At 48.7% G+C, this 27579-nt stretch overlaps 1 protein-coding gene across 1 annotated transcript; it reads right to left on the bottom strand.

The window, feature by feature from the left end:
• Positions 1-79: 79 nt before the first annotated feature.
• On the bottom strand, positions 80-20816 carry Pnpla3 (patatin like phospholipase domain containing 3). Its single transcript, XM_057792720.1, has 9 exons — positions 20579-20816; positions 17370-17602; positions 15905-15970; positions 14437-14646; positions 12012-12072; positions 8720-8902; positions 7074-7206; positions 3341-3445; positions 80-1882 (listed from the first exon to the last, which is right to left on the bottom strand). Exons 1-9 carry the CDS (start codon positions 20763-20765, stop codon positions 1810-1812), a joined length of 1251 nt encoding a protein of 416 aa, XP_057648703.1. The 5' UTR covers positions 20766-20816; the 3' UTR covers positions 80-1809.
• Between the last annotated feature and the right edge of the window lie 6763 nt (positions 20817-27579).

Here is a 27579-nt window from a genome sequence, read left to right as displayed (position 1 = left end):
CCTATAGAGAAAGCTGTCGCACAGCACTTTTGATTGTAGGATGAGAGAGGAAGAGACTAGAAATGCATTTTTAAAAGATCATATTTATTGTTTTTTTTTTTTCACATTGATTATGAACCTTTTTCCCTTGACAGTTGTGGGTACTTTTGATGTATGCATTCAGTACTTCTGTGGACACACCATTTGCATAAGACACCCATGCTTGGCTTTTAACAAGTGAACCAGCTTTGCGACCTGATTAGCAGGTTCAGGAAGTTGCTCCCTGGTATTAACTTTTCCCCTCCAGGTGTTCCTGACAGTGGAGGGCTCCACACCAGCAGAAATTGTATTTCATAGGGTGGCAGGAATATTCTTCCCTGCTGATGAGAAGCTTCTGCCATTTCTTTGTGTTTGTTTTTGAGGCAGGGTCTCATTTAGCCAAGGATGACTTTGAACTTCTGATCCTCTTACTATACTGCTTGAGAGCTGGAATTACAGGCATACGCTTGCCAGCCACACCACAGTTTATACGGTGCCGAGACTGAACTCAGAGCTTCAGCATGCTAGATGAGCACTCAATAACTGAGCAACATCCCCACTCCGGTTTGTTTTCTCCATGAGACAGTCTTTTTTTTTTTCTTCTGTGTAGCCTAGAAGCTTTCTGGAACCACATTCTCTCCCCGCAGAGTCGTCTCCTATCCAATCAGGATCAACCCTGCTAAGATTATGTGCACCAGTGTGTGAGGATTCCTCCTGAAGTGTGTGTGTGAACCTGGAGCTCACGAGGACTCCGGGAGACATGAACCTCACTGCCAGTGCTCAGGAGTATGAGCAGGTCCTTGTTGCGGCTTTTGTTTTCTGTGTTCTAATCTAATATGTGAATTACAGGAAACACATCACGCCCACAGCTGTATACATTCACCTGAGAAAAGTGGATGCTTCTCCCCATTAAGGCCCGTGGAGTAGACGGGAACAGAGAGATGCAGTGATAGTTGATGACAGTACAGAGATTTTGGAGACACTGGAGAAAACAGGCCAGAACCAAGTTGAGGGTGAGGAGGCAGAGGTTCACTGTGCTTCCTACCTGTGTTGTTTTGCCCCCACATACAAGAGATTTTAAGGTTAATTCTATTCACAGCTCACTGACCATACATGTAGTTCACTACACATTCCCTGGTGTGCTCATATAAAATTCCCTATAAACTATTTTAGTAAGAGCCAACAGTGTCCTTGAATGTAATAAGTTACCTTGTCTGACCCTCAACTGACAGGCCCTTTTCAGGGACAGCCACACTCCATCCCATCACACTTCTGAATAATTTTCCTTATGAGATCGACCAGCTTGGATTCCTGTTTCCAAACGCGGCCGCCCTTGTCATCCCCACCATTCACAGGCTAAGAGACTGGAGCTTCCTCTCCGGGTTAGCTCTCAAGCAGCAGACTTCACCCAGACCAAAAGTAGCTTCCTAAAGACCAAATCATCGTCTTTGGTGTCTGTAAACTACCAACTTAGCCCAGATTCTGTGATTTTGGGGTCACAGACATGAGGTTACGGCACAGCATCCAGGGGCAGCTGCACAGGGGCTTAGCTCCCGGAGAGTGATTTCATAGATGCCTCCAAAAGTAGCAGAACCCTTCCCACTACAAAACAGAGAATATAGTCCCACCACCACCCACCATCCAGACATTGTGCTTCAGCTGAAGGTCAGGCTGGGCTTGGTGTGGAAGGCAGGGTGGCCTCAGCTTGGGCCCCTCCTGGACCCTCCCACAGGGAGAGTGTCCAAGTTCATAGGAAGCCAGGAGGCCAGCAATTTACAAACAAGCAGAGCCTCACTGGGACTTGTGTAGCAATGTGTGATGTCCATGCTTGCATGTTTGCTGCTCACTCTTGAGTGCTCGGGATCTGAACGGAAAGAAGGAAGTAAGGTTGGAGGCCCTTCCCCAAGGCTCTCGGGTCTTCAGTTCTGTAGGAATGTGGTTAGAACTCAGCCTCTGCCCAGGTCTCCTCACAGATCCTTCCAGGAACCTCCTGGGACACTGCACAGTAGTCTACCTGAGAAGTGTCTCCATCATCAAAGGCGTGTCAATCCTCCCCACCCCCTTCCGGCCTCCTGCCTACCAGTCAAAGAGCCTGGCTACATATTCTTACTGTGAACCTTCCTCAGCCTCAACAGGTCTAAGAAGGGGTTCCCTCCTCTGCCATGTGGACTGAGTCTCTTCAAAGTTGCCCCCATGTTGTCTATCTCTAGTACTGGGGCCTGAGCTGCCTGGAAGCCCCACCAGACTGTTGCCCCTCTGTCCATCTGTCTGTCCATGGCATTAATAACGCTTCTAATAAGCTATCCCCAGTAATCTAGCTCAGTGTCCTCTTGAACTCCTCACCCCAAACCTAACAGGTTCAGGGAGGGTGGAGCCAGTCATTGAGCCACCATCACGTACTTGGTCGTTATAGGGGTGCAGCCCAGAGCCACAGCTTCTTCCTGCCTTCAGTGCTGAGGGGACAGTCCCCATCCCCTAAGCCTGTGTCTTTCTCCACTGCCTGAACACCCCCAGTGGATAGCCACAGCTTCACCCACTAACAAGCCCTCAACTGAACCATGGGCTTCTTCCACAGGAACATGCTGTCCCATCAAGATGCCCTACCACCTCCTGGACCACTTCCCATGAGTCACTGGAACTGCCACCCCCCAAACTCCCCCTTCCTCATGCCAGGCTGTCCGGGGTTCCTGCCCACAGGCAGAGCAGTGCTGCTCAGGACCTAATCTCCCCTGTGCCCCGAGTCCACAACTCCTCTTCTTTGTTCCCACCCTCCCATTCCTCTCCCTCCACAGCCTCAGGATTTCTGGGGTCGCACTCAGGATCCTCCTTGTCACTGTCTTGACACTGAGTCAGATGTTCCCAGACTGTTGCGTGTGGCCTGAGCACAAACCTTGCAGTGGTTCTGGCAGGAGAGAAGGCACTCTGAGGAGACAGCTGGGTCCCTCCCTTTGGCTCTCAGACCTTTGAAACAGTTGAGGCCAAGGAACTGGGATTTCCCCAGGAGGCTCCTGCTGAAGAGAGAAGGCCTGGCCTGAACCTTGGAGGAGAGCCTGGAGCCCAGACAAGGGTGGGCAGGGCCACGCTGTGACTAGGACTACTTAGCATACCTCTGTTTAAACTTTAATCTCCTGGGGAGAGGGGGAGTCCCTGAACCTTCTTATTTGTGAATAAATCTCCTTTCCCTGTTTTTCACTAGTACTCTAATTGTCCTGTGGGGGACGGACAGGTGGCTGAGCCTGACTTCTTAGGGAAGTCATGACCCAAGCTCTGAGATCAATAGGGATGCCCATCTGGCCCACATACCCTAGGCCAAATTATTTACCTGGTGGAGGGGAGCAGACATGTCATCATGTGGGCATACACCTGGGATGTTGCCCACTGTAGCCACTGGATATCATCAGGGATGTCAGGGAGCCATATCACCAACCTGTGGGAAGGAAGCCAATGACATTGTGCATGTGTACTGCACATATAAACACACATGCACACATACCACACACACACACACACACACACACACACACACACACACACACGGGTTCACTGTATCAGCTTGGAGATAAACCAGAAGAAAAGTCAATAAAAAGCAGCCATCTCCCAACACTAGCCTTTATCCACATGAGCTGTTAGTGTCACTTCTGACCCTGATCCGAAAAGCTCCCTAAGGCCGATCTAGGCTGCTATTACAACAGTGAACCTTCTAAAACTCCTAAAGCAAACCAGGTCATTCAGGGTTTCAGAAAGCCCCTGGGAATGAATGGGGAATGCCTCAGCTCTGTGAGGTCAGTCAACATAATTTCTCGAGGGTTGATGGCAAGTGCTGGCCAAGGCCTAGGCTCTCCACCGAGGCCAGCTGTGCATCGCCACTATGAATCCAAGGGTAGTACCATGGGGACCAAAAACATTTGTAGGCTCTGGCAAGAGGCAGGTTGCTGGTCAGTACCAGCCCAAAGCAGGAGGCTGACTCCATAGGGGACACTGAATCAGTAAAGCTGCCCGGGGATTTTGATGGAGAAGTTAGAGGTTGGACTGGTGCAGGGTGCTAAGATGGGAATACAGGGGGTGCACACAAGACTAGCTTGTTACGTGTCCTATCCGGAGCAGACTTATGCAAGTGGCGGGTTTGCCATGGAGAGAAGCAGGGAGGCAGGCTGGGATACATTTATTTCTTTTCAGACAGGGTTTTGTTCTCTTGCCAGTCTGGCCTAGACCCCTTGGGCTTTTTAGCTTCCTAAGAAGCTGGGCGGCGACTGTGAGCGACTGATACAACTGAGAGATTGGGTAACCTCAGCCAGACGGGAGGAAGCCAGACATTGAAGAGCACCAGTAGAACCGTGAAACTTGGTGGCTTATGCAAGCATCCAGGAAGGGCAGCAGGACAGTCCAGGGAGAACCTGTCTCCTGCAGCAGTGAGCTGGATCAGCACTAGCCACAGCCTGGAAGCTGTGCTAGTGACCAAGAACATGGGTGGGAGGCGGTGAATTATGCCTGACACCTTGCATACACACGAGAGGCTGAGGCAGGAGGTTTGACTTGAGTTTAAGGTCAGTCTGGTCTACACCGTAAGTTCCAGGTCAGCTTGGGCTATGGATTTAAAATTCTGGCTCAGAAATGTGGACACATGGGGCAGAGTGATGATTCACAGGGTGAAGATGTTTTTGGCCCGGTCTGACACCTGGAGTTTGATTTCCAGGACCCAAATGGAAGGAGAGAACCAACTTCAAAAGGTTGACATCTGACCACCACACACAGGCAATGGCCCTCATGAGTGCTCGCACACATGCACACACGCGCGCACACAAAATCAACGCATAAAATATAAAAATACCCCCCAACATACAGACACCCCACCCCCACATACACTTGCACTTACAGACACAGACATGCCCCTCCACACCCTTTTCCCAACACACACATACACACACACACACACACATACACCAAGAATGCTCATGTAAAAGAACAGGAATAAAGGACCAGCCAGAGTTTAGAAATTCATTTATGCTGCTAATGTTAATCCGGGGAGAATGCTGGACAGTGGTGGTGCACATCTTTAATCCCAGCACTCAGGAGGCAGACACAGGCCTCTGAGTTCAAGGCCAGCCTAGTCTACAGAGTAAGTTCCAGGACAGTCAGGGCTACACAGAGAAACCCTGTTTCAAAAAACCAAACCAAACAACAACAACAAAAAAAAAAAAAAAAAAAAAAAAACCCAGAGAATGGGACTGGAAGGTATATTTGAGAAGACTTTAACTTGGAGGCAAAAAGTCAAAGATTTGAAAAATGTAAAAAAGAGAAGGTCCTCAAGGCCAGAATCCAGCCAGAGGCAAAGCTCTCACAGAGCTGCAGGGAAAGGGGAAAAATGGCCATGAAAAAGGAGTTACAGACATAATTATAGATGGTCCAGTCCCCAAACCACAGAAGAGACAGGCTTTGGCTGAGGAAGTGACAGTCTGTGAAGTGAAAGACTAGCCATGGAGGGGCAGAAAGACCAAAAGTCACTCAGCCACAGAGAGGAGAACTAGGTGGAAGTGGACTCTTCTGAGCAATTCCAGGAAAGCCTAGCGTAGGTCTGAGGACAGACTCTGTGCCTGCAGGTCTCTCTGTGGGCAGCTGCCCAGCAGTCAGACGCAGAAAACAGAGGTTCCGGGAGGCCAGCAGAACACTCTCCTTAGGGATTTAGTAAGGCTCCGCTCCAGCAAAGCAAGGGAGAATGCCGAGAAAAAGAGACAAGGCCCAGCTGGGGTGGCGTACACCTTTAATCCCAGCACTCGGAGGGCAGAGGCAGGAGGGGCTCTGAGTTCAAGGCCAGCCTGGTCTACAGACCAAGGCACCAGTCCAGATGAGGTAGGACAAGGACACTAGGAGAGGGCCAAGGCAAATGGCACAGCCAGAACCTCCAGATAACACATCTGTCCCCCCTCCTCTTCCTTCCTTTCTCCTCCCTCTCATTCCCTCCCTCCTCCTGACTCATGGGATTGGGACTGGGGAATTGAACCATGCTAACTATCCACACCACCACTGAGCTACATGCCCAATAACACTCAGTTTTGGGGACAGGGTCTCTACATGTACCCCAAGCTAGCCTTGACTAACTCTGGCCCAGGGTGGTTTTGAACTACTGATCTTCCTGTCTCAGCCTCCATTCAGAGTACTGGACCACAGGTGTGTACCACCATGCCCAGTATAAAAATCTGAAACATTCTAGCATTGGCATGATGCTCAAAACATTTCTGATTTTTTTAAACCTGTTTGAACTTGCTTAACTATAAGCCTATGCAAATACCCAGAATTATAAAGCAACAGCAAAAAATCCAAACCCTCGATGGATAAGGCATATCAGACTCTTGGGTAAGGGATGTCAATTTAGCACCAAATTACTGCTGCCAGCTGGACATGTGAGCACACGCCACACACAGAACCTCACACTGGGCCTCCTGATCATCCTCTGCCCCAGACGGTTTCGTCTCTTCCTGTTTCAGAGGTTAGCTGAGGGGTACATTCCCTAGTCCAGGGCCACACAGTTGTGAAAAGGGGGTGCAGCCAGGTATTAAACCAGAATAGTCTGATGGATGAGCCAAGCTGCCTCTTCACTGTACTGTTTGAATGGGAGCCCCCTTCCCAAGTTCCAGGACCACCTCATTTCTGTCTCCTAATGGCTGACTGACTCATACCATCCAGCCATGACCAGAGGGAATGGGGCTCTCAGCTCAATACTGTTTGCGTGTGATTCTATAGACAGGCCCAAGGACAGTGGGATCTGTTTCTAGACCTGGCCTTCGTACTCACCAGGTCAGTGGCTGCAGTGTTGTGGCCTCACCTCTCCCTACCTCAGTTTCCCCAGGGGATGATGAGTGGCTGAACTAGGGACTAGTTAAGGCCATTGCCAGCTCTAGGACCCGCCAGATGGCTTCAGAACTTACACCATACAGCAGACACCCATGGCTGGAGGTAAGAGGGCCTCTCCCAGGGGCTCCTCTTGTAACGCATACAGCTAGCCTCGGCCAAAGCCGCCGTCAGCTCCCTGAACTGCCACACCATGCCTCGATGCTTACCTGTGGACCACAGCGATGGCCAACTCCACGGGCAGAGTGCAGGGCAGCATGAGGTACGACAGGATCCTGATGGGCAGGAGGTTGCAGGCTTTGCTCAGAGGGCCGTCCCTGTCCTTAATTGCTTCGCTCACAGCTGAAAATGGCAATGTGGAACTTCCTATCTGTATGGCTCCCAAGAATACCAGCATCCAAGCCCTCTGTCTGTAGGGGTCAGACCAGCCTGGGGCCTAAGGACTGGCAGGGGCTCAGATGGGACACACTGAGGTTTTTGTGCCGTTCCTCTCATAGCAAAGGTGATGGATGCAAAGGTCAAACTCTAGCCAAGTCTGTTGGTTCAGGCTTCTAATCCCAGCACTTGGGAAGCTGAAGCAGGAGGATTTCAAGTTTGAGACCAGTGTGGGCTGCACAGTGAGATGGTCTCAGAAAGAAAAGAACAAAGGGAAGAGCCCCATCTCTCCCTCCCCCCCCCTCTGCTAGCCCATATTTAGGCCTAAGGCTCTCTCATATTTCCAGATAAGGGCACACACAGCTTCCAGCCACCCTTGGCCACACTCCACCCCTCATCTGCCTCTTCACCCTTTATCCCCTGATGACCTCCTGACACCTCCCATTGAACAGCTACTGCCTGGAGGGCAGACACTGGGTTCAGTTCATGCCCGAGTCTCTCCTGGGCCTGGTTGGAAGCTGTCTGTGAACTAGGCTGTCTGACTTGGCAGATCAGACCATGGTCACATGCTACAGTTACCCTGCGACTCCTAGAAACAACAAGCACTGACTCCTCGCAGATTTGGATACTGGAAGATCAAGTGTTAGCTCCAGCAGACACTGGTGTGTGGTGAGAGCCAGGTCACAGATAGACCACTGTGGGCCAAAGGACTGGAGGGTATTTACTGGGCCTCTTTCCAGAACCAATCTCATTTGGAAGGCTCTGCCCTCAGAGGGGTCCCAGTGCCTGCCTCCCTATACCATTCCCTTGGGAGCTTGGATTTCAGGATGAAAGTCATTTTTGTTCTTGAGCTAAGGTCTCGTGTAGCCCAGGCTGACTCACTATGTAGCCAAGGCTTGCCCTGAACTCCTGAGTCACCTGGCTTCACCTCCTAAGGACAATACCACATTAGGCTGTTCAGCATAGGAATTTTGAGGGACACAAACATTTAGAACATGTCATTGTCTACTCAGCAGCCAATGACAATGACATAAAATAGATCACATGGTGGCCAAAAAAAAAAAAAAAAAAAAATGGTGGCTGAGCTAAGCTAAAAAGGAAGCTAAGGAGAGATAAGTAGACAAGTGGACAGCAGGGACCCCAAAGGCATTCTGAACGAAGAGTTGGGAGACAGGCTGGACCTCACGTCCTCCCTCATATCCACGGCCCTGATCAGAGCTGGAACGAGGAAGAAGGCAGCCTGGCAGGGTGGGCCTGGGCCTGGCTGCCAGGCTGGAGCCCATGTGAGTAACCTGGGCTCAACTGGATCAGCGTTCCTCCTGGTCATGAATTCCAGGTACAGGGATAGGTAGCAGTGGCCAGTTTGTGCAGTAGGGACATGCTGGAGAAATGTCACCTTCCCCGTCACACACAGCAAGCAGCCCAGTTGCTTATGCCACCTGGTATGCCCTGGTCTCATCCCGCCCCAGTACAGCAGTACCTGTGCTGAGCTTGGGGGACAGGGTCTCCTTGATGCTGTCATCCCAGGGCACAGCTGTAAGGCACAGACTGACTGGCAGCTGGTCCCCCACAAGGTTGCTGTCTTCCAGGCAGAGAGGCATGGCTTCTGGCTCCCTGTCCTCTGAGGACAGACTCAGGCTGGGCTGTGGCCCATTACAGATGCCTGCAAAGAACATGGAGATTCGCACGAGGGCTGAGATGGGAGACAGTCGTCATCTGCCCAGCCACACTCAGCCCCAGATGGCAGGGGAGGTGAGCCAACACAGCAACGTCATGCCTGCTACCACCCAACACAAGGCGTGGATTAAGGTGGACACATCAGAGCTAGAAGTGCCGTGCGTGCATCCCAGCAGATGGGAGTGGAGTCCCTGCCTCGCGTGCTTGCTCACGCTCTAGCTATGTGGGATTCTCTCTGCTTCAGAGCCAAACACTACAGTGAAGAAATAACTCTTCTCCTACAGGCTGAGCACTTTACATTCCAGGCCCTGAATGACAGCACAGTGGCCATTCAACAGCTATGAGAATCATCAATTCCATGTCGCCTGAGGAATCACAAGCACAGAGACTCATCCAAAGTCACACAGCCACTACTTGGCAGAGCCGGTCTGGTGTCCAAGATGACACCCTTCCACCACATGACTTCCAAGTACTGAGAGGCAGGCAGAGCCATATCGAATCCTGGTCTGTCTTTCTCCCTCTCTCATGCTTTTTGACTCATTCCTTTGAGTCAAGGTCTCACTATATATCAAGCAATAATTACAGTTACAATATTTATATCTACTTTATCTTTTATCATAACTAAGGAAAACTATAATTATAAGTTCTTCAGTTCCATCAAAGACTCCGGAAGGATATAATACTACCTAAGTAAACAGGAAGTGTATTGTAAGCAACTTCCAAAACTCTAGAATTGACAGAGACATCTCGCTGCCTGGACAGTCACCCAAAGTACAGGCCCATAGTGTCCGGCAGACTTTTGCATGAAGCAGGAAATTTCAAAGACAGTGATACCTATATTGGCAGCTTGTCAGTCACTTTCTTCTGTGTCCTGCAGAATGTCTAGCAGACTCTTTCATGAAGCAGGAACCCCGAAGGATCATCTCACCTTTAGGCAAGTTCAGCAGTCATTTCTCTGTGGGTCTACATGTCCAGTTCATCTAACAAACTCCATAAGGAGCCTCTTCGATACCCATCTTCCTCTTAAAGTAACTGATGCTGTCAGGAGCAGATGTATCTCATTGTCATCAAAAGTCCTAAGTTCTTAAACATTTTAAATGCCATATTCTGTAGTCTTTGAAAGGTTTGAAGAAAGCCTATCCATTTGAAATACATCTCTGTACATCTAGAAAAATTTAACTGACATGACTACAAGCTTGACTATTATAGATGATTATCTATTAACCTATATTTCTTAACTATATATTACATTTTTAAATTAGCTGGACAAACATAATACCTTAATCAAGAGCAGAAATACATATACACAGTATAACAAAATTGACCTTAAATTTGTATCAGTAAAGCAAAATCCATGCCAATGCAAATCTCTATAGCAAGCCCAGACTGGTCTTGACATTGAACTCCTCCTGTCCTATAGGTCTTTGCCAACAGCCTAACTAAGAAGCAACACCTTGAAGGGCTTTTTTTTTTTTTTTCAGATCATCGTCTTCCTATCCCAAGATGAAGTAGTATTTTGGACAAAGCAGCCAACCCCTTGGGAGCATGCATGTCTGTGTGTACGTGTATCTGCGTGAAGTACTGCATGTTGGGTTCTCTCACTATACTGTCGCTCTCCTCTGATGTGCCCCACTCTTGCTTTAGGAGTCCTCCGTGGCTCCTTGTTGCTGTGGGTACCAGTTGCTCCCAAGTCCACACGTCACTCTTCCTGTCCCTCTTTGTCCATCTTCCAGTCCCTACCCTGTGCCTCTCCAGCCACACGGGCCTTCATTCGCCATCTCTGGGACCCACAGACCTCGACCCCTACTCCTGAGCTTTCCCGTTCCTCCAGGGCCCACATTCTCCAGAACATCCTTGTTCAGTCCCTGATGACTCCTCAGGAGTCAGCCTAAAGTCTAGCTCTTCCCGCCAGTTCACCACCTCCTCATAAGGCTCTGGAGGCTCCTGGTCACGGCCCTGTGGCCTTCTGAGTGAAAGGGCACACATCTGTCCTTACAAAAGCGCCATCTCCTCTGTCTCCACAAATGTGCTTCAAACTCAAACACACTAGGCAAATGTTCTACCAACCCTCTTTTTTTTTTCTTCTCCCGTCCCTTCTCTTCCTTTCTTTTCCTGATGGGCTTGGGGACTGAGCCCAGTAACTTCTATCTGCTAGGCAAGCAACACTGGCACTGAGCCCCAGCCCCAGCCTTTTTCTTTCTTTCTTAAAAAAATTTTCTTGCTGGGTGGTGGTGGTACACGACTTTAATCCCAGCACTTGGGAGGCAGAGGCAGGCAAATCTCTGTGAGTTCAAGGCCAGCCTGGTCTACAGAGAGTTCCAGGAGTGGCTCCATAGCTACTGAGAAACCCTGTCTCAAAAAACCAATAAATAAATAAATACAAATTCTTTTTTATATTTCTTGAGACAGGGTCTCACTAAGTGGTCCAGGCTGGCCTTGAACTCATTTGGCAAACAGGGTAGGACTTGAACTGTAATCCTCCTGTTTTAACCTCCTGAGTAGCTGAGATGACAGGTCTATGTTACTGGCCCAGTTTATGATAGGACACATGTTTTTTCTTTTAAAGAAAGACCAGCTTTCCTTACTGTATGACCATGGGACATACCTGTGTAAACTAAGATAGTTTTGATGTCGAAATGTCATTCCACTGTGTGACTACATATCCATGGTCACCCAGGTGAGCTTGGATGACTCAAGTACAGGTGCCTGCTAAGAAGAAGACCCATCCCGTGGGCGGGACCCATAATGGCCTAGGGACCAGAAACCGATGGCCTCGTCTGGAAGCAGCTCCCAAACCATGTCAAACCTGAGCCCTTATGCTAAAGACTCACAAAAGAGCACAAAGGAAAAAAAAAAAAACACAAAACAAGCTGAAGCTGCCTGCAGAGGAGGGGCCCTATGCTGGGGTCAGGCTGCCCAGGTTCAAATCCCAGCTCTGCCTCAGGATGTATGCCTCTGATCTGCTGGTCTCTCCCCTCCAGTCTGCATCCTATCCCACAGAGCTGAGAGAGGTAGGCAGAGCAAGATGCCGGGAAAGGCCATGAGGACGGGTGACAGAATTGAGGGGCTCTGTAGTCACCCCAGCCAGGACCTACCATTCTCAGCCAGGAACCGGAAGGCGTCCAGGTAGCCTTGAAAGCACAGCTCTCCCATCACCTGTGAGCAAATCAGGCAGGTGAACCACAGGGACCATGACTGCTATGTCCTCTGAGGGCCAAAGACATCCAAAGCTTGGAGGGCCCTTGAGAGGGTCCACCTGACTCTGCGCTTCTCCGTGCCAATGTCCCCTCCACAGAGACTCTGCCAGCAGGAGCTGTGTTTCAGGCAGGTTGGGGCTGGGGCTAAGCCGTCACTCTAGCCAACATGGTACTGCCCTAAGTGTCCCTGGACAATCATGGCTGAGAATCATGCTTGGTGAGCCACGTGGGTACATGCAGCCTGGTTCTCTCTGGAGACCTGTGGATACATGGTCGCTGCACTCAAACACCAGTCAGAAAAGGGGGCTCTGAGTGTGGTGACTCCTTACCAGGGTGAAAATCAGAATCACATTTGGAACCAAAATGAAAACAAGTTACAGATTGGGGGTGTGACTCAGCAGTGTAGCTCTTGCCCAGAACCCACCATTGAGGGTGAGGGTCAGAAGGCATGGCTCAGCTGTGAGCCCTCATCCATAATCCAACAGTGAGGGTTGGGGGACGTGGCTCAGTGCAATGATCCTTGCCTTGCTTCCATCCTCAGCATCACAAAAAAAGAAAACCCAAATGTCTGGGTCAGTGCCCCTGCTTCATTTAAAATTCAGTCTCTCTCTCTCTCTCTCTCTGTGTGTGTGTGTGTGTGTGTGTGTCCACGTGTGCATATGAAGGTCAGGGGACAATTTATAGGAGTTGGTTCTTTCTCTTGCCATATGGGTTTCCAGGAATGAATTCAGTCTTCATGCTTGGCAGCAATTGCCTTTACACACTGAGTCATCTTGATGTCCCATGTTTTGTTTTTTTGGGTTTTTGTTGTTGTTGGTTGTTTGTTTGTCTGTTTTTTGAGGCAGGGTCTCTCTCTAGCTCTAGAGGTTTTGGAATTCCACATTTAGGCCAAGCAGGGCTTAAACTCACAGAGATTCACCTGCTTCTGCCTCCTGAGAGCTGGGATTAAAGGGGCTCATCACCATGCCTTGCTTGTGAGTCTGTTTTTAAGATTCATTTTTAGTTTTTAATTATGTATGTAGGTATGTTCATGTGTATACAGATGCTCACAGAAGCCAGAGGCATTGGGTTCCCTGGTGCTAGAGTTACAGGCAGTTGTGTCCCTGATGTGAGCGTCAGGAGTCAATTTTAGGTCCTGCACGAGAACCACAGGAGTACGTTCTTCACCTCTAGGCCATTCTCTCCAGCCCTCTTCTTTTCTTTAAAGGAAGGGTCTTTTTAGGTATCCCAGACTGATCTCAAGGTCTCCATCCTCCTGCCCCAGGCTCCTGGGTGATGGGATACAGGTATGTACCACCCCACCTAGCCTACTGTGGGTAGTGCCAATTGTCAACTTGAGAGAATCAAGAGTCACCTAGGAGATGGGCCTCTGAGTATGTTTTTTTTTTTTTAAAGATTTATTTATTTATTATGTCTACAGTGTTCTGCCTGCATGGGTCCCTGCAGGCCAGAAGATATCATTATAGATGGTTGTGAGGCACCATGTGGTTGCTGGGAATTGAACTCAGGACCTCTGGAAGGTTTATAGTGACTGTGTTAATGGAGGTAGAAAGGCACGCCCACTGTGGGTGGCACCACTCCCTAGGCTGGGATCCTAGATTTTATAAGTGGAAAGGAAACTGGGCGGCAGCACACATTCATCACTAGAAATGTGTTAAATTATATAAGAGTTAGCCAATAAGAAGCTAGAGCTGCCGGGTGGTGGCGGCACACGCCTTTAATCCCAGCACTCTGGAGGCAGAGGCCGGTGGATCTCTGTGAGTTCCAGGCTAGTTCCAGGACAGGCTCCAAAGCCACAGAGAAACCTGTCTCGAAAAACCAAAAAAAAAAAAAAAAAAAAAAAAAAAAAAAAAAAAAAAGAAGTCAAGCAGTGATTTAATTAATACAGTTTCTGTGTGATTATTTTGGTTCTGGGCAGCCGGGATGAACAAGTGGTTCCTTGCAACAACTCTGCTTCCTGATTGTGGACTTGATGTGAGCAACTGCTTTAAGATGGTGCCGCATGACTTCCCTGAATAAATTGTTTCAGAAAACCTGCTCTTGTCAGGATTTTTTAAATCACAATAATAGAAAAAAAATTTAGACACCATCCCCCACCCCTGACTTTTTAGACCCCAATTCCTGGAAGTAGAGTCTGAACTTTGGGTCAGTCCATGTGATCCCCAGTGGAGGCTGTCATCAGAGGGATGACCAAGCAGCTCTAAGACAGCATCCTTTCTGAGTCACTGTCATGGCACAGTCTAGTCCTGTTTGCTCATGGAGGGACTAACAGGATCCCCAGCTATCTGGGAAGTAGAGAGCAGCACCCTAGCACCCCACTCACCTTGAGATCAGGTGGGAAGAGTGCTCTGGTCAGCAGGTGGAGGTTCCTAGCACAGAGGCGGAGACTGAGGTTGGTGACATTCACCTGGAAGAAGTTGGTGGACTTGACTTTGGGGCAGATGTCATGCTCGCCATAGAAAGGGGACACCGTGATGGTGGTTTTGGCATCCAACAGGGGGACATTGTCACTCACTCCTCCATCCACGTACCGCTGTAAGGAAGAGGAAAGAGATAATGCTGTTTTCTGAGACATTGCAGCTGAGATGGTGGCCTAGGAACCACTTTTTCAGTGGCTTCTTACTGGCTTTCAAGGTCGCTGTGTACTGTTGCATAGGATGCCCGCTGTGCAAAAGTGCCAGCAGAGAGACATGTGGAGATGGGAATCCACCCCATGTTGTGCTTGGCAAATCCCAAGGCAAGGTGGATACCCATAGGTGAGTTGCTATACCATGTATAAAGGGGCTTTATAAACTAGGGGTGCTATATGTCTTGGGGATAGAGTGCAATATGAACCCTGCCTCAAAGGAAACACATGGCCACAAGTTCAAAGCCAGACTCCCTTTGCTGCTTAAGAGATCTAGAACAAGGCATTTAATCAAGCCTGTTTTCCTGTAACACTTTTCTTTTGGGGAGAGGGAACGAGTCTTGAACTCACGTTCCTCCAGCCTCAGTCTCCTGATTGCTGGGATTACCTATGCAAGTCACCATGTTCGTGACAGAGTATTAGGTAGCTACAGCTGGCCTTGAACTCCTGACCCTCCTTCCTGAGGAAAAGCATTCTAGAAAGTCACGGGACGTCACCAAGATGCTCCTGGGTCCCTTCCACTTAGTTCTGGGAAGATCATATGCCTATATTATGTCACAAGACGACTGGGGACCAATATCAGGATCCAAGATGTGCTTAATGGCTAAGGTCCCTAGTAACCCAGTCCTGGGCTATGCCCACAAAGGACACACAAGTGCTACATATACCAAAAAAAAAAAAAAAAAAAAAAGTAGATTTTTCCTCTCTTGGGTGTGGTGGCACCTGCCTTTTAGTCCCAGTACTTAGGAGGATTCTAGCCAAAATTCACAGTTATACCCTGTCTAAAAGATTAAAAAGATGAAATGCAGAGCCATCCTATATTCCCTCTGCAAACCAACTGCCTTCAAGAGTAATTTAATTCCTAAGCATCTTATACTTTAATTAGGCCACCAAGAGGATCCCCAGGGTGCTCAAGAGCAGATTAAGGGAGCCAGGCCAGTGTATCCAACAGATAGCAGACAGGGAAGTGAAAGACACTCCTGGACTGTGAGTCTGGATCAGTCCTATGGGAAGGCCTGGGATGGATTCTGTCCTCCAGGCTAAAGATCCCAGCTCTGCAGTTAGATAGAGTCATGGGTGCTCGAGCCCAGGTCACTGCAAAGGAGGCCTCGAACACTCAGCTGCACCCCCACTCCTACCCCGCCCCCCCCACATATACACTTACCTCTCCTCGGAAGGAAGGGGGGATTAGACCAGAGAAGAAAGGGATGAAGCAGGAGCACAGCAGGGCCTGTGAGGACAAAGGGGCATGGCAGTCACAGGACCAGCACCTCCCTTGCCCTTCTATACCCCCCAGTGACAGCAGAAGTGAGAGGCTTGCTGCACACAACAGGCTTTTTAACACCGGGGTGAATGAATGACACTCACACTAGTATTTGTGGCCCTTGGATCTTAGCAATACCAGCTCCTTATAACCATTTGCCTGCACACTTCAATCTTCTGTCCTTGACACCAGGCTGACCACACTGTTGACTCAGTGGCAGCAGGGGCTGGAACCACGCATCTTGCCTAGGGGCTATAGGAAGCACAGACCCCGGCCCTCTCTCAGGGTTCTCCTGCAGACAGTTAGAGGCCATATGGACTCAGTGGTTCCGCACACCAAACTTTGAGAATCATTGTGATGGACAGCATACTGTCCACTGAGAACAGATAAGAGTTGGCAATTTAGAAGCCACTAGAAATTCAAGAGGAGAACTAGACACATGAAGGGTTGCTGGCCACATGTGCAGCCTCATAGGGACTCACATTCAGTCAAATGCAATTATTCATTCAAGAACTATAAAAAGTCTATATGTGTATGTATATATATATATACACACATACATACACATATAGACATATATGTATTTGTGTGTATCTATATGGCCCAACATGGCATTTGATATGGTAAATTATCTTCTCTATGCTTGATCTTGATACTAGAGGCAAATAAGAATGGTCCCACTCTGGAGAAGCTTCACTCAAAAAAACCCAGCTTCACTGCATAACATTTATAGACATAACATTTATCTCTGAGTCTTGAAGGAGGAAGAGAAACTTTTTAAAGGGTAAAGTTGCACAGTAGAACACTTGTCTGATATGCCCAAGGCTTATCTGGTGGAATAATCTTTTTGGTACGCTGTGAAGATTTGTCACTTGGATTGGTTTAATAAAAAGCTGAACAGCCAATAGCTAGGCAAGATCTTGGGGGCAGAGAGGATGCTCAGAAGAAGGGCAAAGATGCAGAGAGTCACCAGCCAGATGCAGAGGAAGCAGAACATGCAGGAGAAGAATAACAAGCCATGAGTCATGCAACAACACATAAATGAATAGAAATGGGTTAATTTAAGTCATAAGAGCTAGGTAGAAACAAGCCTAAGCTAAGGCCAAGCTTTTGTAATTAATAAGAAGTCTCTGTTTTGTTATTTGGGAGCTGGCTGGAGGGACAGAAAAATCTGCCTACACCTATCTTCCATCCCCAGCTCTGGAAAAAATCAAGAGAATTAAAGGCCTGACGTAGTAGGGCTTCCAGGTGCTCCATCCAATTCACCGAGTGAACAGCGTCCGTATGGCCCCAGTCCAGTGAGACGACAGTCCTGTACGGCTTTTTCATTTGACCACACCCAGAGAGACAAAAGACTTATACTTACATCCACGACTTCATCTTTGGAATGGAAATCAGACACAAGAACATTCTCCCCATCTGACACCCTGGTAAGCGAGATGCAAGCCCTGCCGGAAATGATCTGGTGGACATTGTCCGGGAGGCTCTCCAGGAGCTCATCTCGGATGCACTTGTTAATGTTGAAGGAGGGATGGAGGGAGCCGATGCTGTGGCTCCTGGCTTTCTGCACAAGGTCCATGAGGGCCTGTATGATGTGATCTGGGGACAGAAGACAAACACACAGAACAGGGTGTCACATTGGAGACCAGAAACCACACAGAACTCCCGGACTGTGGCTGGTCCCAATTAAGATATCATAAAACACACCCTGTATTTTGGTCATACTGAGCACATTGGAGGAGGCGGTGACATTATCTCTTTAATAGTGGTTTACAGTCATTTACAAAGTGATAATATTCTGGGTATGGCTCAAAAAATTCAATTTCGCCCTTGCCTGACTTTATTCAATGGAGCAACTAAGAAATATACAATGGCCTGAATGGTGTGTGGTGTGTATTCCATGGATGGTGCTGAGCTAGGCCTTCCAGTAGCCCATGTATGTGAGAACTCCTACCTGTGTGTCCATAAAGTCACAAGCCACCAACACATCAGTACCCCAACCTTGGCACAAACGGACTGAACATTAGTGGGTACAGAAGAAACAACGCAGGCCTGGACCTAAATGTTATCCTCAACTCCACCTCTTACTGAGGAAAGTGGTCTGCCACCTGTCTATCCCTCAGATGGCCTTTTAAAATATTTAAAGATTAGCCGGAGTCGGGCAGTGGTGGCACACGCCTTTAATTCCAGCACTTGGGAGGCAGAGGCAGGCGGATCTCTGTGAGTTCAAAACCAGCCTGGTCTACAAGAGCTAGTTCCAGGACAGGCTCCAAAGCTACAGAGAAACCCTGTCTCGAAAACTAAAGAAAAAAGAAAAAAATATATTTAAAGATTAATTTATTTATATGCATGTGTGTGCTTGAGCTTATGTGCACATGTGTGCAAGAGTCCACAGAGGCCAGAAGAGAGTGTCACATTCCCAGGGCCTAGAGTTACATACAGGTGGCTGTAAATTGCCAAGTGCATGCTGGGAACTGAACCTGAGTCCTTTGCAAGAGCAGTAAGCGATCTTAACCACTGAGCCGTCTCTCCAGCCACTAGACTGCCTTTTTCAACAAAAGTAAAATTTACTTGCTTTCAGAGAGAGAGAAAGGATTGAGTAAAATAACATCTATAAAATGGTCACCTCATAAAAGGCTGCTTAAGTGGCTAGTCTCCACGGGAGCATCTAAGCCCAGAATTCCCAGACTGCACAGTGGGTGCATGGCGTATCCGTGTTTCATCTGCCCTCACTCTCCAGCCCAGCGCTCTCGGGCCAATCCACTCTATCCTGGTACCACGACCACCTCTTCTAGCCCCAAGCAGCACAAATCCTGAACTCCACAAAGACAGACATATCCCAGCCTGTTCTGATCCAACTCTAACCCTGACTCCCAGCAAACCCTGAGCCTGACTTGAGAGTGAACTTACACACTACTGGCAGATCCTACCACCTCCTCTGCCAAGTCTAGCCAGCACTCAGGTGCCCCAAGGGCCCGTGCCTGTCACACCCCTGGGCAATGTGCCTCAGCAGCCCCCACCAGAGGTAACCTGTACCTCTGGCCTCTCTGTGACTTGATAGGACAGCCATAGGCTGTCCCTGTTAACACCACTGTACCAGGGGTTCTCAACCTTCCTTAATGCTACAAACTTTTAATACCGTTCCTCATGTTGTGGTGACCCCAAACCATAAAATTATTTTCTTTGCTACTTCATAACTGTAATTTTGCTGTTATAAATTATAATGGAAGTATCTGTATTTTCTGATGGTCTTAGGCGACCCCTGTGAAATCATCGTTTGATCCCCCCAAGGGGTTACACCCACAGTTTGAGAAACACTGCTCTTTATGAAAGTGGATATACTTTAGATTCCTGGGGTCAATGCATTTACACCTTGTCTCAATAATCACCCACTCATACAGGGGTCCAGAGGCCTCCGTGTAAGAAATGCCTTTGGTCAGTGCTGAAGCCCAGGGTGTGCAATGGCCATTAGGCTGGTCAAGCCTTCCCAGAGGCCACTCTCTCTGACCTTTGCTCTTGTCTCCCTCTCTGGCTGGGGAAGACAGCAAGCAGGCACACAGCCAGAAGCGCTTGTCTTCTAATCCCTGAGTCCCATCAGCTCAGGGTCTGCTCACTGATTCTATCCAATGACAGAGCTCCGCTCACCAGCAGGGGCTTTCATGTGTCTGCCAAAGTCACTCCCGGCTGCCTGTGGCCAGCTGAACAAAGAGTAAAGCGTTAAAGAGGCCCAGATCAATGAGGGTTGATAAGGGGCATTATCATGTTGCCTGGGTACCTTTGGGTGTCAGCAGCTCCCCCCCCGGGGGGGGGGCACTTATCCAGGCCTTGCCCACAACCTCAAAAGCATTCAGCTGTGACACTGGGAAGGGCATTGCATTCTAATAGTTTGGGGGGTGAGAGAAGTAAACTCACCTTCTCTTGCGCATGGATGCGTGCATGGACAAATGTTTAATTAGGCCAAGATTCAAATGCCCAGAATGTCACTGCCAGTGACATCGATCTGGGAGGGGCGGCTTGGCCCAGGTCAGTGAAGATAGAAGACAGTGGAACTGGGCCTGTCTGGGAATCCATTCCAATCTCTAGGGAGGGTTCCAAATACTCTTCTAAGCCACGCACCCCATCCCTAGCAGCCACCTCTCAAGACGACCAGAGGGCTGAACTGCCACCAAAGGTGTTCAAGTCTGGGTACCTTCTGTCCCCCTGGCAGCACCCACCATGGCACCTTAGCCAGAGACACACAGGACAAACCCTTCGCGGCCCTGATGACAGGACCAGAGGACCCCGCCCCCTGCATTGATACCTGCACCTTGTTTTCTCCTGATCCGGAATGGCCCAGCTGGCAGGACCCGGGTGCAGGACCCATTTCAAACCAGGGCACCGGTGCGGGAAGAAGATGCTCAAGCATCTCCGATGCATAGCGCGCCCTCTGCCTCCCACCCTCGGAAATCCCACGCCTGACTCCACGGCACCGGGAAGGATGAAAGCTGTCTGGACAGGTTCCCCGGAAGGTGTCACCTATTCCCCAGGTGGAGAGCCCCTCTCCGCACGGGGTCTGGGTGGTGGCCGTGAACGCACCAAGAGGGAGACTGCATAAGAAGGTGACCACGTGCAGTGCACCGGCCGAGCAACCGAAGAAGGTGCGTGCATCGCGGAGGAGGTGCGGGGCGCGCTCGCTCAGACACAGCGTGGCCCCGACGTGGTAGAAGCCCAGGAAACCGCAGCCGGCGAACGACAGGCTCCAGCCGCGCTCTGGGTCGTACATGGTGCTCGGCGCTCAGGGTGGCGCTGCAGCTCAGCTTCAGCTCCGCTCCCTGTTTGCAGCTCTGAGCCTAGGGAGCGGCAGCAACCGGGGCAGACCTTGGATGACGTCACCCGATGCCCCGCCCCACTCACACCATGCAAATAAGCCAGAGAGAGGCCCAATGGGCTTACAGGACTCCTGCTCCTCCTCCGCCCTCGTGGGCTTTCCCAAACCCTTGGCATGGGTGCTTGCTGGACAGAAGTGGCTCTTTTCATTCTTTCTTTAAGGTCCTGAGTGGCATGCCCGGGACACTTTCTCCTTTCCTTTATTACAAGGGAGATGGCACTATCTAAAAAGGAATTATTGTTTCCTTTATTTTCTCTCAGGTTTTATGTTTCTGCAGTTGTTTATTTTGCTTTCTGTTCGTTTTCAATTCATAGAGAGAGGTAGGAGATTTTCTTTCTTTGTTAAAAAGATACTAAGGGTTTTTTTTCCCCATGTGCATGAGTATTCTGCTTGCATGTATGTCTGTGCACCACGGGTATGCAGTGTCCACGGAAGCCAGAAGAGGATGTTAGAGCCATCAGATGGGTGCTTGGAATTGAACTCCAGTTAGAACACCGAGCCATCTCTCCAGTCCCTTGTTTAATTTTACAGTACTAGGAGCTGAACCAGTGGCCTCCTGCATGCTAGGCAAATGCTCTACCCACTACACTCCCAGCCTTTTTTCCCTTAGGACATGCTGTCTCCTTCAGTTACTTGGTTGGACTTCAACTTCTGCCCCTCTTGCCTCAGCCTCATAAGTAACTAGGATGGCACCACCTGGCAGGGCCTCAAGTTTCCATGTCAGAGTGGCACTTCAAAATAAAAACCTAGATTGGCAGGTGTCAATAAAGGCAAGAGCTGGGGGAACTAGAAGCTAGATGATTTCTGGTCCTGACTGTGCCTGTTCAGGCTTCTGACACAAACTATCTTTGACCAGTTGGCTTAGATTCTAAAAGCCATATTTTGTCTTATTTTATGTATAGTAATGCAATTTGCATATTACTCTATTATTTAAATTTTATTTTTAATATTTTCTGTGTACCCATTGGCTGCATGCATATCTGTGCACCACATTCATGTCTGGTGCCCATGGCAAAGGGCATTGGGGCCCCTGGAACTCGAGTTGCAGTCATGAACCACTATGTGGATGGTGCGACTCGAACCCAGGTCCTCTGGAGGAACAGCATGTGCTCTTAACCACTGAGCCATCTCTCCAGCCCTATAGTAGGATAATTTGATACAATGTTAAGCAGAAGGAAAAAGAGAAAACATTTCAGTTATAAAACCCCTCACTCCACAAAACAAATTTCTTTTAAAAATACTCTTTTGAAGTGGGTCAACATAACAAATGTGTTCAGTGATTAGCAGTATCTAATTCCTACTGCCCTGATGGTCAGTGGATTAAAAAGATATCCCCCTTCAGTCACTGCTCAAAGGAAGAACACAGTCTGGAATCTTTCGCAATGCAAAAATGGTTCTTTGGTATTCCAGTACCCAGAGAGTTGAAGTCCCATGTCCATTATGGAGAGGGGAAACTTTGACAGAGTTGAAACTAGAAAAAAAAATAGCTTTGCATCTTTTCTCGTGACTCATGTGTCCTTTTTGTCCACATCCCTCTTTTGATCTCCTTTCTAACTTGTAGAAAAATGTAAGGGCCTGTTGGCCACTCGCTGCCCTATTGGCCATCCTCGTGTGCTGACACAGAGGAGCGCTCTGCCTCACACATGGTGAGCATCCTTTAACCACCCAGAGTTCTGTTCTGCTTCCCAATCCTAGGGAGGAAAAGCAGATGTGTGTGGTTCACTGTGAGGCTAAGTGTGAAGACAGCTGCTAGCATCCTGCTAGAAGCACCCTTTGTCCCCATCCCAGTCTCTGGGTCTGCCTTACGCCCATACTTCTCCTCTGGTCCTTGCGCAAGCTGACTCCTCTCCTGAGCTGAGCTCCCCATTCTGGCCTTAGGGAGTTTCTCCATATTTCACCATCTGTTCACTCAAACAAGCAAGCGACAACTCTGCCCATGTTAAGAGGGCCTGTGGCTGTGCCCTGCTGGACTCTCTTTCTCTCCCCCCTTCTGTCACACATACACACACACACACACACACACACACTGCTCTGCAGGATAGGATGTCAGATCCCCATGATAACAGAGAGTCTGTTCAAGCTTGAATAATGAAGGATTCTTTCCCAAGAGAAAAGGCATCTGCTTCCCCACTGCTCTGGTATTTAACTCAAAATACGCTGTGGGATTGACTGGCAAGAGCTGGGTGTTCTTTTCTGTAGAGCAGTTCATATTGCCTTTGAGTCCATGAGGTAATTACACTTCACTATTAAAAGCTAAATGCCTAGGAAAGAGAAGACACGATAGGCTTGAACAGACTTTTATTTTGATGAAAACAATTAAGATTTTAATATTCAGTCACATTAAATAATTTATGCTTAAACTTCACTTTTGGGGGCTACAGAGATGCTTCAACTGTTAAGAGCATTTACTGCTCTTGCAGGGGACAGAGGTTCAGTTCCCAGCACCCGCATGGCAATTTACAACCATTCTAATTCTAGTTCTGGGGCATCCAACACCCTCTTCCGGCCTCCCAGGGCTCCATTATGCACATGAATATATACTTGTGCAGACTCGCACAAACATAAATAAAAAATAAGCATATCTTTTAAAAATAAAAGTTTGAGTTACCTGTGAGTCTGAGGCCAGCCTGGTCTACATAGCAAGTCCCAGGACAGTCAGGGCTACACAGAGAAACTCTGTCTCGAAAAATCATAAAAGAAAAGAAAACAAAACAAAGAGTTTGTGTAGCTTATTGGAGAGATTTAAACAAACAAGCAAGCAAAATAACAACACTATTTTCATACAAACTTTCAGGTGCCTACTGCGGTTAACCTTGCTCTTCAACTTGCATAGATTTGAAACCACCTAGGTACCATTCCTCTGACCGTGTCTGGGAGGAGTTTCCATTTACCTATGGAGGGACAACCAAGACCAAATGTGGGTGCCACCATCCCACGGTGTCCCGGGTTGTCCTTCTGAAGATCGAGATTGCAAAGGAGGAAGGCAACTGAGGACCAGCATGCAGCTCTCTCTGTTTCCTGGTTGTACGCAATGCCATCGGCTGCTTCCTGCTCTCTCTGCCCTGCCTTACCACAGAGATGAATACCTCAGACTGCTGAAATAAACAAGTCCTTGCCAGCAAGACGGCTCAACAGATAAGGAGGCTTACTGCCAAGGATGTTGACCTGCTTTCCATGCTAGGACCGTTCAGAGGAAGAAGAGGAATGGCTCTGGCTAGTTGTCCATTGTGTTCTCTTCCTCAGGCCCCCCCCCCCACACACACACACACAATGTAATAAACAATCAGAACAAACCTTTCTGTCCTTAGGTTGTTTGTCACAGCCACTGGACAAGGAGCTGACAAGAGATGAAGGCACTTCCTGGATTTTTCCTGCCTCCGGGAATCCTTCAGTCCAGACATCTGGGATAGCTGACGGCCCTGCTCAGGGCCTTGCAAATGTCAGGGGTAGATTTTCAGCCTACCGCATGTCTCCAAGAGATCCTAACAGAGGTTAATATCACCCAGCAGGAGATACCCAACCCACTGGCCCAGAGATTGAGAACAGCTCGGAAGCAAACAAAGTCACTGTGACTCCTTTAGTAGTCATGGATTTTGCACTTTTTTATTGCCTATTTGCTAAAGTTTAATTATAACTCGCAAGCCATCACTTGTGAGTTATCTGTGGACATGCACAAAGATGAGTATGAATGTGAGCTTTTCAATATGTACGTCCATCTCTGGATGAAGGCAAGTAGCAAGCCTTCTTGTTTGGTTCTCTGGCTATAAACGGTGTCCTTCTGGTCTGGTAACTGCCATGTTTTCACACTGAGGACATTCTTTTAAGTGTTTTGACTGTTACAAGTGAATTGTTCCATATCTGAAACTCTGCCTAGGGTTCCCTGGATTAGGGATCTTGTGGTGTGTCTTACAGAAAGAATGCATTTAAATGGGTAGGGAAATCAGAACTGACTGTGTGCTGAGGGTATCCCTCAGTGGTATGGCACTTGCCGCGTGTATGTGAGCCCTGGGTTTACTCTTCACCAATGCAAAAAGGAAGGAGGGAGATGAGAAGCACTGTATGCTGCATACACCTTCAGAAGGAGGAAGGCAGATGCTGAATTTCATGTTAACGGGACTGGAAATATACAGTGAACGGCTTGCTCTGACCACACAGGGTCCAGATGGTGACGAGAGGCTCCCGAGGACAACACTGCCCCACTCAGCCCTGCTGGATACAGGAATGCCAGCATCCTTCACCCAGTTTCCCAACCCTGCACCCAGGACCTGGCTGCCTGGAGGCTCTCAGTTACCTGCCAGCTTGCTAGATGTCTGGATCATCCCAGGGAGATTTTCTGCAAGTGGGAGGCAGGCTTGACTCAGCCCAGGGCAAAAATGGGATAGAATTGTGTTGGGATGGATGGGTAAGCCAGGGCAACTGTGACCTGAGCCGGCGCTCCGATGTCCTCCGCACAGTTCAGCCTCAGATTGGCTGCTTGTCTCCTCACACCTTACTCAACTTCTTCAGGCCCCCAGTGATGCCTCAGTAGGGGAGTCCAGCCATTGGTCCACTTTGTCTCACCCCCTCACCTGCTCCGTGAACTTTGTCACTGGCCCTGGCAGCCATTCACTCCTTTGTCCCCTTTTAACCTTTCCTGACTGTAGCTCTCAGTTCCCGTGAGTCCATTCCGGCACAGCCATCATTCACACTCCATCCCTCCCCAACACTCTTTCCGCTTCATGCATTGACTCTATCCCTACCAACAATCCATTCTCCACCCCATCCCCTATCCACCAACCATCACTCTGCAGTCGGATTCCCACGAATCTGACTGACCTGCTTCACTTCTGTAGACTACTGTGACATGAACATAGACAGACATTGGCTGTCTTTCCGCAATGGCAGAGATTACTGAATAACGACCAATCTGCCAGTTCCTCAGTTTCCCTGCTTTCTCTTGACCTTGCTTGGTAACTGCAGTCTTGCCCATCAGGAGTTCTTCGCTACATTCGGATGTTTTGGTGTTTTTGTTTACGCCTGTGAGTGTCTTGCCTGCGGAGGCCAGAAGAAGGCGTTGGACCCCCTGCGGCTAGAGTTATAGACAATTGTGAGTCACCGTGTGGATGCTGAGAGAGGAACAGCTGGAGGACTTAACAGCTGAGGCTTCTCTCTAGGCCCATTTCAATCTTAAACACTACTTATCAAACTCATGAAACGTAGGTTACAGAATAGCTAAACTGGCCAGGCGTGATGGCGCACACCTTTAATCCCAGCACTTGGGAAGCAGAGGCAGGTGGACCTCTGTGAGTCTGAGGCCAGCCTGGTCTACAGAGCTGTGGTGAGCCCACAGTCTTATACCGTAAACAGACAGCTGGCAGATCTATGGGACTATCCACAGGAAGTGTATACAGACACTCCGCTTGGAGTAACCCGTTTTTTGCAGACATCTGTCCTTTTGGATAAGTCACTGTCAATTCTGTAGAAATCTTGTGAAATCAAGGTATTTCTCCCTTCTATAGTATCCCAGCGGAGTATAAACTGACTTTTCCTGTAGAACAACTGGGTACCTCCCCCACAGCATGAAGCCGTGATGGGAAAAGGATTCAGTCAAGTCCTTTTCTCATAGCCAAAAATCTACATAAAAATAGTCCCCCACAGACTTTCTTTCTTGACAATAGTCACTGATAAGAAAGGAGGTAATATGTCTGCTCTAATAGCAGACTCAGGAAGGTGTAATTTACTGGTCTGCTCTGACTAAACAGGCTACTAATATTCTGTATTACCCTTTACCTTGGTTTCAAGGTAGCCCAGGAAATTAACTGTTTATACAGAAAAAAAGGCCTGAGTTGCTAAAACTAGCTTCTGAGAGAAAAATTCTCACCTGGGCACCCTGCTGGATCAAAAGCAAGGTCCCCAGAAGAGATTCCTTACTCAACCAGCTAGATGCTAATGAAAAATCAAGCCCACAGGTTAGTATAGCTACCAACAGCAGGGGCTTGTATTCCCAGCTGCAGCCATGCCCCCTCTGAGATGTAAAACATCTCCTTGGCTCTCCTGACTCTGTGTAAATGCATGCTTGATACTATTGTTACTGCCTATGGGATTGCTAACTTGTCTGTATGCCTGTATAAACTGAAGGCTTTGTGGAGATCACCTTGTTGTTTTTTTTAACCGTTATGCCTTATGCCTTATCCCTTACCCTTTTTTTCCCTAACCCCTTACCCCTTGTCCCTTACCCTTATACCTTATATCTAATGCCCCTATGGTGCTGCTTCTTCTTTTCCCTTCTTCTATCTTCCCTCAAGAAAAAAAGAAACATGCAGGAAAAACATGCCTACGCCAGTTTGTTCTACACCTCAGATCCGGTTCCCGAAGACAGTTTTCACTTGTTGTACAAGTCCTGTTCTGAACCCTGAGAGAGTACTGAGGCCGGTACTCAGCTCCCAATACAGAGCAAGTTCCAAGACAGGGTTACACTGAGTGAACTCTGTCTCAAAAAAAACAAAACAACAGAACAGCTAAGAGAGGGTGAAACAGCTCTCGGGGGCCCTGAGGCTTCCCTAAACCAGAGAATGAACTGATACAAGTCTGCTGACCTCACTTAGCCCTCAGCTGGTCAGATTGGTTGACCTTACCAACCAGCCCCGAGCTGCTCCCACACTGGCTGCCAAGGTACCCAGCAAGTTCTGGCAGAAGAGAGAGCTCCAAATACAGAACTCCAACCATAGAG

The sequence above is a fragment of the Chionomys nivalis genome, chromosome 17 (assembly GCF_950005125.1).
Source record: "Chionomys nivalis chromosome 17, mChiNiv1.1, whole genome shotgun sequence".
Taxonomy (NCBI): Eukaryota; Metazoa; Chordata; class Mammalia; order Rodentia; family Cricetidae; genus Chionomys; species Chionomys nivalis.
The sequence above is the reverse complement of the archived record's forward strand: the minus strand, read 5'-3'. Positions and strand labels throughout refer to the sequence as shown.